Genomic DNA, 16,977 nt, shown 5'->3' on the forward strand with positions numbered 1-16,977 from the left:
TCTTCCTCGGGGTTTACTCACGAAGCCTTTCCCATGGGTGGGTATGGCCACAAGGCTGTGGAGGTTTAAAGTCAGAGTTTCCTTCTCCTAGGCAGTCTGCCACTGTACTGCTGCTGAAAACAACAAATTTAACAACATATGTTTGTGATAATAAACCTGATTCTGATTCTGATTTGGAATTAGTTCTCACACCTGAGGATACCCAACTGGACTTGGTCACATTTCAATAATGTCGGTAACGCCGTGAAGATCAATTCTCCTACTTGACAGTTTAGTTACAAATAATAGAAGGTGGTGTCTGCTGATCTTGACTTCTGGCTTTCTTTAGTGTGTGTTCTTTGGCCAAGTTTCTACGATTTTTAAAATGGGATAAATGGAAGAAATGAAGCACATGTTGCCTTTTGGTCTTGACCTGAGTGGAACCATACAAAATAGGGTTCACGGCTGAGTTGGCAAGTGTAAATGCACAAATCCAGAAAAACCACGTGGATGAGAGTAACAAGTCACTCTTAAAGTTCTGTGCAAGAATCAAAAAGATAATGAGAAAAATTGGAGTCCACATGATAAAGAAGGAGATCATGAGTACCAGAAGAGTGCGGAAAAGCTGATAATCCTGTCTGGAAACTGGAATCTGCTGTTGGTAAGCTGAGCACGGCCTGTTGGCTTGCGGTCTTCTCTTGGCAGCCTTGATAATCTGCATAAAAGTTACATCATTCCATGGTGAAAGATCATTGTCAAACCTTGCATTCAATATGTGACAGATTTCTTAAGCAAGTGGTGCATCACAAACATAGTTAATAGAGACCATGTGGGTCAGTGGATGATATGAGAGTCTGGGCAGAGGGCTGTGTGGAACGGTGGGTGACTCTGTGCAAGGGGACTGTGGGTAACTGGGTACTGGACTGAGAGGGACAATGTGTGAGTCTGGGCAGTTGACCACATGGGATAATGAATGGCTCTGGGCAGAGGACTGTGTAGTGTAGTGTGTGACTCTGGGCTGTGGACAATGTGCAACAGAGAGTAAATCCAAGCAGGGGACTGTGTGGAACTGGAGGTGAAATCAGATGGAGGTCCACACCTGACAGTGAATGAGTCAGAGCAGGGGCCCAGTGGGACAGCGGGAGACTCCAGAAGACAGTCCATATAGTATAGTGAGTGTCTGCAGGTGCTGATCAATGTGAGAAAGTGCACAGCCCTGTACCATGTGTTGTGCAAGACATTGCGCAGCACCTTTAAGCAGCCTGTTACATCTGGCACAATCTGGCTCACCAAGTTTGAAAAGTACCAGAGCTTGTACTAAATTGAATTGTAAATCTTGAGACATCTGCGTTGTTGGACTTATTTGCTCATGGATCATTGATATTCAACAAAAGTTTTGTTTATTTAACTACAGCAGGTTTTAATGAAAAGGTCTTATTCTTGAAATGTACGTATTTCTTTCTCCATTAATGCTGCCTGACCTGCTGGGTATTTCCAGCATTAAGTGTTTTAATGTACAACAGTTAATGAAAAGCAGATACCTTTAACATTTTTGTGTAACTGATGACAATAATTAATCCTGGAATAGCAAATTCAACCAGGCTGTAGAATACATCCCACATGAGCTCTTGCATCATATTTGTCCAGACCAGTATGCAAATCTGATACACCTGTTTAAATATAAAAAGCATTGCATTACTTGTGAAGTAGATTTATTCTACCAACTGAATACCTCTGGATACACTATGATGAATCTAATCAAAAGTATGAACTAAGAAATAGGAGAAACTTAGATGTGCCACAATGATTGTGGTACAGTTTAATCTTCATCTAGACCAGACACATCAACCTGGACGTAGTCTGGAGGACAAATTCAGTGAATTAATTTAAGATGCAGAAAAAGTTGGGGAATCAGGAGAGAACAAAAAGGATACACAGAGGCATGATAGAGGAGCTGGCCACAGTTGAACGAAAGGGGACACTAGCAGGGGTGATGGCAGAGCAGCAATGGCTGGAGTTTCTGGGAACGATTCCAAAGGCATAGGATAGACACATTTCCAAAGAGAAGAAGTATTCTAAAGGCAGGATGGCACAACCGTGGCTGACAAAGGAAGTCAAAGGCAACATAAAAACAAAAGCGAGGGCATACAATAGAGCAAAAATTAGTGGGAAGTTAAGGAATTGGGAAACTTTTAAAAATCAACAGAAGGCAACTAAAAAGAACATAAGAAGATGAAATATGAAGTTAAGCTAGCCAACAATATCAAAGAGGATACCAAACATTTTTCAGATATATAAAAAGTAAAAGAGAGGAGAAAGAATATATTGGACTGCTGGAAAATGACACTGGAGAGTTAGTAACAGGGACAAGGAAATGGCATATGAATTGAATAAGTATTTTTTGTCAGCCTTCACTGTGAAAGGCACTAGCAGTGTGCTGGAAGCTTGAGTGTCAGCTGGCAGAAGTGAGTGCAATTACTTGGAAGAAGGAGCTTGGAAAGCTGAAAGATCTGAATGTAGGTAAGTCATCTGGACAAGATGAACTACACCCCAGGATTCTGAAAGAAGTAGCTGAAAGCGATTGTGGATCTTTCAAGAATCAACAGATTCTGGCATGTTTCTGAAGGACTAGAAAATTACAAAGTCACTCCACATTTCAGGAAGGAAGAGAAGAAGAAGAAACAAAATTATAGGCTAGTAAGTCTGACCTCAGTGATTGGGAAGATGTTGGAATCGATTGTTAAGGATGTGGATTTGGAGTATTTGGGGGCACATGATAAAGTTGGTCAAGGTCAGCATAGCTTTCTTAAGGGAAAATCTTGCCTGAAAAATCTGTTGGAATTCTTTGAAGAAATATCAAGTAGGACAGACAAAGGAGAACCAGTCAATATTGTTGGATTTTCATAAGGCCTCTGACAAGGTGCCACACATGAGGCTGCTTAATGAGATAAGAGCTCATTGTATTACAGGAAAGACACTAGCATGAATAAAGCATTGGCTGATTGGCAGGAGGCAAAGAGTGGGAATAAAGGGAGACTTTCCTGAATGGCTGTTAATGACTAGTGGTTTCTGCAGGGGTTGATGTATGGACTGCTTCTCTTTATGTTGTATGTCAATAATTCGAATGACAGAATTGATGGATTTGTGGCCAATTTTGCAGATGATACGAAGATGGGTGGAAGAGCAGGTAGTTTTGAGGAATGTGGGCCAAGTGGTTAAGGCGTTCGTCAAGTGATCTCAAGGTCATTAGTTCGAGCCTCAGCTGTGGCAGCGTGTTTGTGTCCTTGAGCAAGGCACTTAATCACACATTGCTCTAGTGTCTGTGCGAGGAGTGGTGCCCCACACAGACTTCCAATCTGTGCCTTGTAAGGCATGAAAATGCCCGACACAGGCCTCTCATGTTCTGAGTTGACGTTCCCTCCCCCTCCCCTCCCCCCTCCTTTGAGGAAGCAGGGAGACTGCAGAAGGACTTGGACAATTAGGCAAATGGGATACAATGTCAGGAAATATATGGTCATGCAGTTTAGTAGAAGAAATAAATGCATAGACTATGTGTAAATTAATAGAAAATTTAAAAATCCTCATGGAGGATTCCCTAAAGGTTAGTTTGCAGGTTGAGTTGGTGGTTAGGAAGGTAAATGAAATTTTAGCATTCAATTCAAGAGAACTAGAAAATAAAAGCAAGAATGTAATGCTGAGGCTTTAGAATGCACTGGTGAAGCCTCACTTGGAGTATTATGAGCAGTCTTGGGCCCTTTTTTTAATGAAGGATGTGCTGATATTGGACAGGATTCAAAGAAGGTTCGTCCGCTGACATGGGAATGTGTTCAGAGGAGATTCAGGAGAATGACCCCAGAAGTGAAAAGCCTATCACATGAGGAGCAATTGATGGCTCTGGGCCTTTACCTGCTGGAGTTTAGGAAAATGAGGGGTCATCTCACTGAAACCTATTGAGCGTTAAAAAACCTAGATAGAGTGGATTTGGAGAGGGTGTTTCCTATGTTGGGTGAGCCTAGGACCAGAGGGCATAGCCGCAGAATAGAGGGATGTCTATTTAGAATGAAGATGAGGAGGAATTTCCTTAGCCAGAGAATGGCGAATCTGTGGAATTTGTTGTCAGAGGCGGCTGTGGAGGCCTGGTCATTGGGTGTATTTCAGGCGGAGGTTGATAGGTTCTTGATTAGTCAGGGATAGAAAGGTTATGGGAAGAAAGCAGGAGAATGGGGTTAAGAGGGAAATGAATCAGCCATGATGAAATGGCGAAGCAGCCTCAATGGGCTGAATGGCCTAATTCTGCTCCTATGTCTTATGGTCGTATGGTTTAAAAGAATGGTCCTGCCAGGCAGTAGAAGATAGAAGAGATCCAATGACAAAAGTGATAACATGAATAAAAAAGTGCAGAAGGTGAAAATGCAGAAAATGCCAAAACATTGCTGTAGGTCTAGAATACAAGTGCTGGAAATCTTCATTCTCTGAAATTGTCAGACATCACTAAGGGTGATTGCAGAACTTGGTGTGTCAGGCACAATCAATGACAAGTTGACACTTAGGATTGAGATCCGCAATTTGCTCTGAAAAGGAATGTGGAGGTATGATAGCTAGTATGGAAATGTGACAGAAGGGTTGAACAAGGTCTGGCAAGTGATAAGTATATTGAGATGAGAGGGTGATAGGCAAGCGAGGGCTGGAATCAGCTGAGCAGTGATAGGTGGAAAAGATGAAGGAGTGGAGATGATGGAATGTCATAGGAGAGGTGTGGAACTCGGAACAGAGAGAAAGAGATGGGGAAGGGAACCAGTAGGAGAAGTGTTGGCAATGGGTAGATGGAGATGGAGAAAGTAGGGGAAGGGAAGAATATGGGGTGAGGGAGACCAGTTGGATCAGGAGGAGAGAGAAAATGGAATAAGGCGGGGAAAGGGACAGAGTGGTTACTGGAAGTTTGAGAATTCGATGCTCATGCTACCAAGTTCAAGACTACCCAGGTGAAATATGAGAAATTCCTCTAATATTTATTTAGCTGTGACCTGGCAGGCATTGAGCTGTGGACAGACATGTCGGTGTGGGAACATGAAGTGGAATTGAGTTAGCTGACTATGGGCTGGAGGTGCTCGATGAAGCGTTCCCCAATATGCATCCAATCTCCCAGAGACCGCACTGGGATCACCATATGCAATAAATAACATCAATGGATTCACATGTGAAAGACAGACAGACTCACCTGGAAGGACGGTTTTGGGCGCTGGATGATGGTGAGGGTGGGGGTGTAAAGTCAGGTGTAGCACGTTGCGAGGAGGGAGGTGGTTTGGTGGGGAATGGACGAGGGAGTTATGGAGAAAATAATCACTGGAGAATGAATATGTGTCTGGCGATCAGCCTCATTGTAAGTGACAGAAGTTGTGAAGAATGATGATGAAGAACTGAACTGATTCTACAACCTATAGACGCACCTTTCAGGGACTATACAACTCATGTTCGCAATATTATTTACAACTTATTTATTATTATTATTAGTTGTTTTTTCTTTTTTCTATTTACATAGTTTGCCATCTTTTGTATATTGGTTGTTTGTCTTTGTGTGTAGTTTTTCCATTGATTCTATTGTATTTCTTTGCTTCTACTATGAATGCTTGCAACAAAATGAATCTCACTGTATACTGTATATGGTGCCATATATGTATTTTAATATTAAACTTACTTTGACCTTTGATATGTTGGATGTATAGGCTGGTGGGATGAAAGGTGGGGACTAGGGAAACTCTATCCCTGTTCTTCCTGCTTGGGGGGAGGAGAAAAGGGAATAAGAAGCGAGCAGAGATGTGGGAAGTAGGGGAGATGTGGGTGAGAGTGACATCAGTTGTGGTGGGGGGAATCCATTTTCTGAGGAAGGTGTATATCTCAGATGCACTAGCGTGGATCAGATGTGGCAAAAAATAATGAACTGAAAAAAGGTCTGAAGAATGAGAGTTAATTGAAGGATGCTATTGACGGAGTCCTCTCCCATACCTCCTCCATTTCCTGCCATTCTGCCCTCAACCCATCTCAGGCCCTAAATAGTCCTTACTAGTGGGTTAGTACTTCACACTTGAATCCATTGGTGTCATTTATTTCATCCGGCAATCCTGGTGCGGCCTCCCTGTGTCGGTGAGGCCAGACACAGATTGGGGAAACCACTTCGTCAAGTACCTCCATCCACTATGTTAGCGAGGGTGAGCCAATTCAGTTTCACTTCACATTCCAACATCAACATGTCTGTCCACAATGTCTTCCCTGCCAGGTCACAGGCAAATGAATATTAGGAGAACAACACCTCATACTCTGCCTGGGCAATCTCCAACCTGGTAGCAAGAAGGCAAGAAGGTCAAAATTTAAAACTTCCACTCTCCCCATATCTTTTCTCTCACTTTTGCTTTTTTTCTCTCTTTCTCCTCTTAACCTAACTGGTTCCCATCACCCTGCTTTACCCCCTCCCTACCCTTTCTCTATCTGACCATCACCCTCACATACCTCCTCCCACCTCCCTCCTTTCATTCCATACTCCACTGCCCTCAGCTATGACATCCCATCATCCCCAGCCTTTTGTCACTTCTATCTATTACCAACCAGCTTTTGACATTATTCCAGCCTTCATCTGCCTATCATCCCTCCCCCCACTTAACCTGGATCATTCTATCCCTTGCCAGCTCCTGCTCCCACCCCTTCCCTCCTCCTTTTAACAGTAGATATATTTTGCTTTCTTTCTAGACCAAAGGAAGGATTTTGACCCGAAGCACCAACTGCCTGTCTCTCCTCTTCGATACTGCCTGACAAGCTGAATCCTTCTGCACCTGTAGTCTCTTGTGTCCCTGAAATTGTCGAATCCTATTTTGTGTCTGTAATATGTCCAGTTGAAAGATCGGATGCTGTGCTCAGAGACTGTTTAGGAGGCAAAAGACAGATGAACAAATAAAATGGAAGTTTAAGGTCACATTTGCAGATTACTTGCAGATTTTCAGTAAAAAAAATCCTAATCTAAATTCAGCAGGCCAAGCAGCATCTATAGGAAGAGGCGCAGTCGACGTTTCAGGCCGAGACCCTTCGTCAGGACTGACTCGGCCTGAAACGTCGACTGCGCCTCTTCCTATAGATGCTGCTTGGCCTGCTGCGTTCACCAGCAACTTTGATGTATGTTGCTTGAATTTCCAGCATCTGCAGAATTCCTGTTGTTTTCCTAATCTAAATTCTTTGGCTTTCCAGCAGCCAAGGTATTTTGTTTTTAGATAGATTAGGTGAATGGGCACAAAGGTGACAATTGAGTATAATACAGAGAAATACTAGATGTTTCACTTTGATAGTAGGAATAGAAAATATGAATATCTGTTAAGTGGTGAAAAACTAAAATGTATTCATGTCTAAAGGAACTTGGATGTTATCACACAGATACAGTGAGCAAACAGGATAGCAAATAGGATATTTGTCTTCTGTGTAATGTGGTTGGAATATTTGACTAAGAAAATCTTGTTGAATTCTAAAAGACTTTGTTGAGACCAGACCTGGACTTACTGTGTACGCTGTTGCTATCCTTACTGAAAGGAGGAAATAAGTTTCTCTAGGGAATACAGTGCCAATAAAAAGTATTCACCCTCCTTGTAAATTTTCATTGTAATCTTTCATTGTTTTACAACATTGAATCACAGTGGATTTAATTTGGCTGTTTTTGGCACTGATCAACAGAAGAAGGCTCTTTCATGTCAAAGTGAAAACAGATCTTTACAAAGTGATCTAAATTAATTACAAATATAAATCACAAAATACTTGATTGCATGTGTTCACCCCCTTTAAAATGACACAACAAATCATCACTGGTACAGCCAATTGGTTTTAGAACTCACATAATTAGCTAAATGGAGATCACTGTGTGCAGTCAAGTTGTTTCAGATGATTGTAGTAAAAATATACCTGTATCTGGAAGGTCCAACAGCTGGTGAGTCAATATCCTGGCAAAAACTACACCATGAAGACACAAAAATGCTCCAAGCACCTCCACAAAAAGGTTATTGAAAAGCACAAGTCAGGAGATGGAGACAATAAAATTTCCAAGTCACTGACTATCCCTTGGACTACAGCTAAGTCAATCATCAAGAAATGGAAAGAATATGGCACAGCTGTAAATCTGCCTAGAACTCAAAAACAGAGTGACTGTGCAAGAAGAGGATTAGTGAGGGAGGCCACCAAGAGACCTATGACAACTCTGGAGGAATTACAAGGTTCAGTGGCTGACATGGGTGAGACCACACATACAATAACTGTTGCCCGGGTGCTTCACCAGTCGCAGCTTTATAGGACAGTGGCAAACAGAAAGGCACTGTTGAAAAAAACTCACATGAATTCTTCGCTAGAGTTTGCCAGAAGGCAGGTGGGAAGACTCTGAGGTTAGCTGGAAGATGGTTCTATAGTCTGATGAAACCAAAATTAAGCTTTTTGGCCATCAGACTAAATGCTATGTTTGGAGTAAGCCAAGCACCACACATCATCAAAAACACACCATCTCTACTGTGAAGTATTGTGGTGACTGCATCATACTGTGGAGATACCTGCAGCAGACCCTGGAAGGCTTGTGAAGTTAAGATTGTAAAATGAATGCAGCAAAACCCAGGGAAATCCTGGAGGAAAACCCAATGCAGCCTGCAAGAGAACTGTGACTTGGCAGAAGATTTGTTTCTCAGGAAGACAATGACCCCAAGCATAAAGCCAAAGCTACACAGGAATAGCTTAAGAACAACAAAGTTAATGTCCTGGAGTGGGAGTCCAGACCTCAATCCAATTGAGAATTTGTGGCTGTTCACTCACAATCCCCATTATGCAATTAATGATGTTGTGTTTTATAATTGTAATAAATTTGGACTAATCTGTGGAAATTTGTTTTCACTTTGACACGAAAGGTCCTTTCTGTTGATTAGTGGCAAAAAGCCAAGTCAAATTCATTGTGATTCAATGTCGTTAAACAATAAAACCTGAGAACTTCCAGGGGGCGGGGAAGGGAATCACCACTGTATTGCCACTGTATGTAACAAAACGTTCGCATGACTTATTCAGGGTGAGGATATTTCTCAGATAAAATGACAAGTACAAGAGTATTCGGGTTCTCAAACCTTTGCTGCTATTCAGTTAGATCCTGGCTGATCTGCAATAAATCAGTGTACCTACCTTTGTTCCATTTCCCTTAATGTTTTTAGTAACAAAAGGTGATCAACCTCTGGTTTAAATGTAACTGCTAAGTATGTATTGTCTTTTGTTCCTAATTGCCAGAACCTGAAGAACCTGGCTCTAAATTTTAGACAATATCCCATTAGTCATGAAGTCACCAACTCTGCCAACTCTTTCAGACCCCCTTTGTGATTTGGATACTTCAGTCAAATCATTATTTTACTACTGAATTCCAAGGGAAATGACCCTGTTTGTCACCATTGCTCTTTAGAATTCAATATGTGGAGTCCAGTTAGAGCAAAATATTTCAAAGTACCTAATAGTTCAGGCAGTGTCTAGAGAGCCAAGCATAGTTCACAAGTCAGATCTAAAAGTATTTCCAGCATTTTCTGTTTATTTCAGATTTCTAGCATCTGCAGTATTTTGTTTTTGCAGTCCAGTTATCATCCCTCTGAATCTATATTAGTCTCACTGTAATGCGGATGTTTTTCTTTCCTGACACAGTGCTCCAAACTGCTTAATAATCCAGGTGTGGCATAGCTCGGTCATCATATGGTAGCAGCATAACTTTAACTCCCATGTAGCAAGTCCTCGATCCAAAACCACATTTGTGCCCATTTTTCCTCTTCTTCTGCACAAGTTTACAACATTTTAATGGTGATCTGTGTGCAGAGACCCACTAACTCTCTATTAGCAAAGCAAATAAAGTCCTGGAGGAACTCAGCAATTCAGGGAGCATCTCTGGAGGGGAATCAACAGTCGACATTTTGGGAAGAAGCACTTCATCCAGACTGGACAGGAAGGGGGCAGAAGCCAGGATAAGAAGGTGATGGAGGGGAAAGGGTACCAGCTGGATGTGATAGGTGAGACCAGGTGAGAGGGAAGATACAGAGTGGATGAGGCAAGAAGCTAGAAGGTGATAAGGGGGAGAGATGAAGGGCTGGAGGAGGAGTGGACAGGTGACCATGAAGGAAAGGGGAGGAGGACAGCACCACAGGGAGGCGGTGGGCAGGTGAGGAGAGAAGGGATGAGAGGGGAACCAGAACAGGGAATGGAAAAAGAGAGAAGGGGGAAGGAGAGAAATTACTGAATGTTAGAGAAATCAACGTCTCTTTTTAAATAAATCTCTTTAATTCCTACTTTTCACCATTTAGTAAGTACACTGTTCTGTCTTAAAGCAGCTGATCTCGCAATGCTTTACATTGAAATCCACTCATCACATTTTTGTTAATCTGTTAGTGTCTCGTAGTAGTTTATTGCATCTCTAGATGTTGTTTACAATGTCACTAAAAATTTGGTAACGGGTTCTTATCCCAACATGGATCTTCCTGATGTGATCACCTGTCCAATATCTGTACTCTCTGTGCCACAGGTTTGGGAACCAGATCAGTAATATATCTTGAACTCTATGCATTTAAGCTTCTATCAGTGTTTTATGAAGGATTTGATGAAATACTATAGGTGGGTGATAGAATTGTAGGAGTCCTATAAGCATTCAGGTACCTTCTGTTCCCATTATTTTGGATACCTGTTGAAAAAAATTGATCAGATTGTCAGACAACCTTTGCCAGGAGGTTTGTGTATGGTTCTGCATTGTTATCGTTCCAGCACTGGCTTATTGTCCTACCCACAAAGGAGCAGGGTAAATCCAAGCCAGCTGATTAACGATCTAGAAAATTGCTGTCAGTCATTAGCAAAGTAAATAAAGTGATCAATATTTATACTACGAGGGGTGATTCATAAGTTTGTGGCCTAAGGTAGAAGGAGTCAATTTTAGAAAGCCTAGCACATTTATTTTTCAACATAGTCCCCTCCTACATTTACACACTTAGTCCAGCAGTCGTGGAGCATAGGATTCCTTCTTTGTAGAAGTCGGCATCTTGGACCTCCAGAAAGTGGTCCACAGCAGGAGTGATTGATAAGTTTGTGGCCTAAGGTAGAAGGAGATGAGTTATTAACTTCAAACTTTCTGCATAATCACTCAATGGGTTGAACTGCACGTGCATGCAACGAGAGCTGTATAACTCAGCTTCTTCTACCGTAGGTCACGAACTTATCAATCACCCCTCATACTTCAGGACCACTTATTTCTAGATCATATTATGATATTCCTCTCTGTGCCTTGTAGCGCATGGGGTAGCAACCTTGCTGTTTCTTTAGCATTTGTCTTTTTTTATGAGGACAATTTGACAACTCAATGCTCAACCCAGCACAGATGGAGAGCATGCAAGGAGCTGGCCATATTCGAACCCGGAACCACTCACCTCGATTTCCAGTGTGGGTGCCACTACACCACTGGCCAGCAGATCATAGAACAAGCATGCACAAAAGAGTTGAGGTGATTCTGGTTTTCTGTCCGTGTCCCTGATGATTGTTTCCAGAATTTTTCCCATTGCCAAGGCTAAGCCTACAGGCCCGCAGAAACAGAATTCATCCCTGTATCCTTTTTACAACGTTATCTGTGAATTTTCAGTTCTCTGCCTCTAGCTAGCCCTGAATCTATGGATTTTTGGTAGAATATAGCTACGAAACCTATAATATCCTTCCTTACTTTCCTCAGCAACCTGGAATGCAGCTATCAGAAATGGTGATTTATCCATGCTAAGTGTAAATAACCTTTCTGTGATCTCCTCGTTATCAATTTTTAGCCTATCTATAACCTTAATTACATTTTCTTTTGCTAAGACTCCATCAGCGTTTTCTTCCTTGGTAATGGTTGGCATAATGTACTTGTGTAGAACTTCAGCCATGTTTCACTTGGTTTCATGTAGCCAAGTGTTCCCAACAATTCTACCAACCATCTACAGCATGGGAGGACCTGTACTGATTCCTGGTGAATACCACTGCATGGCTCAGTGGACTATGGGCCCCAGGATGGAAGCCCCTTTGAATCATGGCCAACACAAGCATTTAAAGAAAGTCAAGCTAGTCACCTGGCATCTTAAACATTAATTTAAAAATATTGAATATAATTGCAATTACACTACCAAAGTTCAAAGCAACCTCAGATCAGTCCCTTGAGAAAAGAAATCATACTACCATTTCCAAATGAATGCAATTTTAATGTTATCTCTCATCAATGTGGAAACTGTTAGTTTTTCCACCTATTTCTGTGAAGGACCTTGTGATATAATGAAAGCATAAAGGGCCACACTATGCTGGATGTTGTGATTAACTCATAAAAAGAATATATCATACAGAGCAAATGTGTTGTCATAAAATGACAGTCCTGTTGCGCACTAAGTGAGACAGCTTGGGTGTCGAAGACCTGCACTTAATTTAATCTTGTTTTAAAACTATTTCCTTGGGGATAATGCAATATATATAGGTGGTGCATTTTAGGCATATTCCCAGATACATTTTATTTTATTGTAGCTACAATTAGCAAGTACGGACAAGAGAAAAAACTGCACATTTTCCTATTATTCAGTTGTCGACATGCTTTATGTGATTAGGTTTTACTTTCTTATTTATATGTTCTTGAAGCACTTTTAAAAGAGGAAAAGTTTTCAAAATAACATTTTGGTTTATTTTACATCATTTATTGCATAATAAAGTGCAGGAATTTCTGAATATTTTAGTAGGAATACTAATATGTTTGATCAACATAATAAAATTTGAATGATTTGAAAATTTCCCCCAGGATCAATAAAGTATGACTATGACTATGACTATTAAAAATACTTGCATCCTTTTGAATTAATAAGTTATTCAATTTTACTAAACAATTCTTGAGCTGAGTAGTTACAGATTAATGGAGATGACTGCAAAGCAATGGGCTTTTCATATCTTTTCCTCCTATCTACTCTAAATGGATGCAATGGCTGGTTTTACAAATGGGACATGTGACAAAATGCATGAAAGTTGCGTTAACCAGGATCCTTGTACCCTTTTAAAAATTAGTGCCTTTGAATAAAAACAAATACCAGAAATGTACACTTCTTTGCCAAGAAAACAGGCTATTATTTTGAATTGATGTCTTACGTTGATTTGACTGTTCCACTTTTAGATGGAGGAGAGGTCTCAGTGCATTTCTCATAACTGTTCTATATTAGCTCCAGATTTCCATTTTTGGGGGATTTTTCATGAACTCTAGCATATTAGAACAGCTGACATGAGAGGGGACCACAGATGGTATCCAATTCTCATCTTAGAATATGATCTTCAAAACACCAGTAAATAATATGAAATTCAGCGTTTGATTCTGGCATAGCTAATCATCTCAAACCACAAACATATGTAAACACAAAGTTAAGGAAATAATTCTGATCTAAATCACATCTGTTCTTGCATCAGCAGTTGACTAGGATTTGGGAATTCAAAAACTTATGTAGTACTATTAAAGCAGAAAATTCCACATTTCCCACCATTACACCATTGTTCCTGAAGCATTTTATAGAGACCTAATCAAAATGTGAAACGTCCAATAGGAAAATAAGCTGAAACCAAGAAGAAAACATCTGTGATACCCCTAGACTCATCAAACTCATCAAACTTTTATATAAGTTTCAAGATTGCCTTGAGTTGAACATGAATTAGATGCCTTGGATCAATCTTACCTGGTCATTAAACTGAATGCTCATCATCTGAAAATGTTTACATAGTGGCAGGGACATAAAGGCCGAAAAGAACCAAATGGTCAACACGACTGCAGTCATCGACTTGAAATGAAGAGCAGATTTTAGGCGCAGGTTCAGAATGGCAATGGATCTTTCAACACTAATGGCAGCTAAGGTAATAATGGTCACACCACCACTTGTGGCCAAGGCATAGAACAGAAAATGACACACGTACGGTCCAAGGGTCCAGGATCCAGTCCAACGAACAACGAATGACCCCTACAAACACAATGTCTGCCAAGAAGAGGTTCAGTACAAGGCACTGAAAATTCGCGAGCCGCTTGCCCTTTATGACCAGCACAATCATGCAAACATTAGCCAACAAGGAGATCAGTAAAACCATTCCAAGTAAAACTGTCTCAATAGCGACAGTGAGGATTTGGTCAGAAGACCTGAATTCAGAAAAAAATGGGAAAAATGATCTGTTCACCTTGTGGTGCTTCTGTACGTTAAATGAATTAAGCTCCATCTTCAGGATGCTATTGAGCACAATACAAAGCTGTACCTGGAAAGAGCTGCAGGAGCAAAATCAGCATATGTTGTTTCAAAGTTCTTCAGATTTAGTCCATACTTGTTCAGAAGAACTGCTACTTTGTTAGCCTACTACAGAATGTGAATGTTTTCAGCTGGCATCTTCCAGCATTTATATGTTTACCAAAGGCTACTGATCATAAAATAATATGATCATAATCTCTCAATTTTTTTTAATACATAACATTGTATATCTCTGCCCTCGGATTACTGATTTCATATCACTGCCTTATGAGGAAGTAAGATCTGAAACTATTATAAATTAACCTGTCAATCAGTGGATAATCCTTTAAACATATTAAAGATTCCTATCACCAAATGATATTAGCATTTCCCTGGGTTTTTCTGTCTAATTACAGCCTTCAATCAAACTTAAATAATCATATAAACTCTACAGAATTTCGTTATACTAATAATCAGACACATATTTCAAAACGGTAGTTCATAATACTCCAGGGCATTAACCAACAAGCATTAAAACTAACCATAATTCAGTAGTACATCTCGGACTGTAGAATGCTTTGATATGACCAGAAACTATATTAATCTTGCACCTGAGGAAGAAGAACATGCAAAGTCCAGTTGCTGTGAATTTGTTGTAAGAATGCTCAGTCTACTGGTGATAATGAGTCTCTTGCTATTGGCAAAACTGGAGATCAATGCTGATCTGTATACTGAACTTGTGATTGCTCATTGAAGCTGCATAAGATTTTAGCTTGAGTATAATTAAAGCAGAGGTTGATAGGCTCCTAGTTAATCAGAACATCAAAGGTTACAGTGAGAAGGCAGGAGAACGGGGTTGAAAGGGATAATAAATCAGCCAAGATGGATGACAGGGCACACGATGGGCTGAATGGCCTAATTTTGCTACTCTGTCTTATGCTCTTGTGATCTTTTCCCTAGTCACAAAGCGGGTAGCACTACGGAGGTGATTGAAAATGCAGAAATTGCATTGGTAAACTTATAAATATTGGATTATTTTATTGAAAATAATTATATTACAAACTCTAGTTCTGCTAGTAACTGCTCATCCTTGTAGGAAATCTGAAAGTTCAAACATAGGAGGGAGTTAATTACTTCCTTTCTCCCTTAACAGACCTTGTTCACTGTTTATGCCTGTTGCATTGCTTTTATAAATCCCTAGTTTTCTCCTCATTTCAAGATTCAACATTGTTTAATGTCATTTGCAGTACACAAGCGTATGGGAGAATGAAATAATTGTTACTTTGGATCCAATGCAGCACCAAAAAAACACATTAAGATAAAGAACACAATAAATATAAATACATAAGATTACTTATATTCATAGATGATTGTGTGTCCATAAAGAAATGAATATATATATCACAAACATGAGAAAATCTGCAGATGCAAATTTGCAGAAAACAACACACACAAAATGCTGGAGGAACTCAGTAGGCCAGGCAACGTCTATGGAAAAGAGTAAACCATTGACGTTTTGGGCTGAGATCTTTCATCATAAATATATAATCCCCTATTTCCAAAGATTTTACAGTCATATGCTGGCCCTATAATTGGCAGTATAATGCAGATTATAAATTCCTTGGCATAACCATCACCAAGGAGCTCACGTGGTCTGTACATACCGGCTGTGTGATGAAAAAGGCACAGCAGCACCTCTTTCACTTCAGACGGTCAAAGAAGTTTGGTATGGACCCCCAGATCCTAAGAACTTTCTACAGGGGGAACAACTGAGAGCATCCTGACTGGCTACATCACTGCCTGGTATGGGAACTGTGCTTCCCTTAATCGCGGGACTCTGCAGAGAGTGGTGCGGACAGCCCAGTGCATCTGTAGTTGTGAACTTCCCATTATTCAGGACATTTACAAAGACAGCTGTGTAAAAAGGGCCTGAAGGATTATTGGGGACCCAAGTCACCCCAACCACAAACTGTTCCAGCTGCTACCATCCGGGAAAGGGTACCACAGCATAAAAACCAGGACCAACAGGCTCCAGGACACAGGCCATCAGACTGATTAAATCATGCTGACACAACTTTATTTCTATGTTGTACTGACTGTCCTGTTGTACATACTATTTATTATAAATTATTATAACTTGCACACTTAGACAGTGATGTAACGTAAAGATTTTTACTCCTTATGTATATGAAGGATGTAAGTAAAAAAGACAATTCAATTCAATGTATCTTTTCTGAGTAGAGTGCAAGAATAAAATGCAGTAAGAGGACGTGAAGATATGTCTGATAATAAAAATCAGCTGTTGGTCTCAACTGGAGAAATTGCATGAAATCATTATAAAAATGTCCAGATCCCTTTTAATAGAATTGGGATTTCATACATGTTTGTGCTTCAGCGACTTTGTGCTTTTAAGGATAACTGACAATAATTGCTTTGACTTTCCTAGAAAAAAGTTGCCAGGATTCATCCATATTAATAAGGAATGTTTCAGTCAGCAAACATGTAAATTAGCACGGACTGAGATAGTCGATCTACAAAGACCCTTTGAAATTCTCCATCTGTTGTGATTATATTGTGAATTAGTGGCAGAGATAAATATTTACTTACAGAGTCTGTTAGTACGTAACCAACAGTGATCAGTATCAACGAATGGTCTTATCAGGAGTGCCTGCGTATCAGGATTATCAGGGAATGTCTCTGGACTGGAATGTCATGGAAGAGA

General features: G+C 40.4%; 1 protein-coding gene across 1 annotated transcript; it reads right to left on the reverse strand.

Annotated features, from left to right (window-relative positions):
- Positions 1-271: 271 nt before the first annotated feature.
- Positions 272-14,250, reverse strand: LOC134359132 (free fatty acid receptor 4-like). The gene is given in 4 exon segments (XM_063072097.1): positions 272-694; positions 1,521-1,649; positions 13,722-13,992; positions 13,994-14,250. Coding segments are annotated over 4 exon segments (1,080 nt in total).
- Positions 14,251-16,977: the final 2,727 nt, after the last annotated feature.

This window comes from Mobula hypostoma, chromosome 19 (assembly GCF_963921235.1).
Source record: "Mobula hypostoma chromosome 19, sMobHyp1.1, whole genome shotgun sequence".
Classification (NCBI taxonomy): Eukaryota; Metazoa; Chordata; class Chondrichthyes; order Myliobatiformes; family Myliobatidae; genus Mobula; species Mobula hypostoma.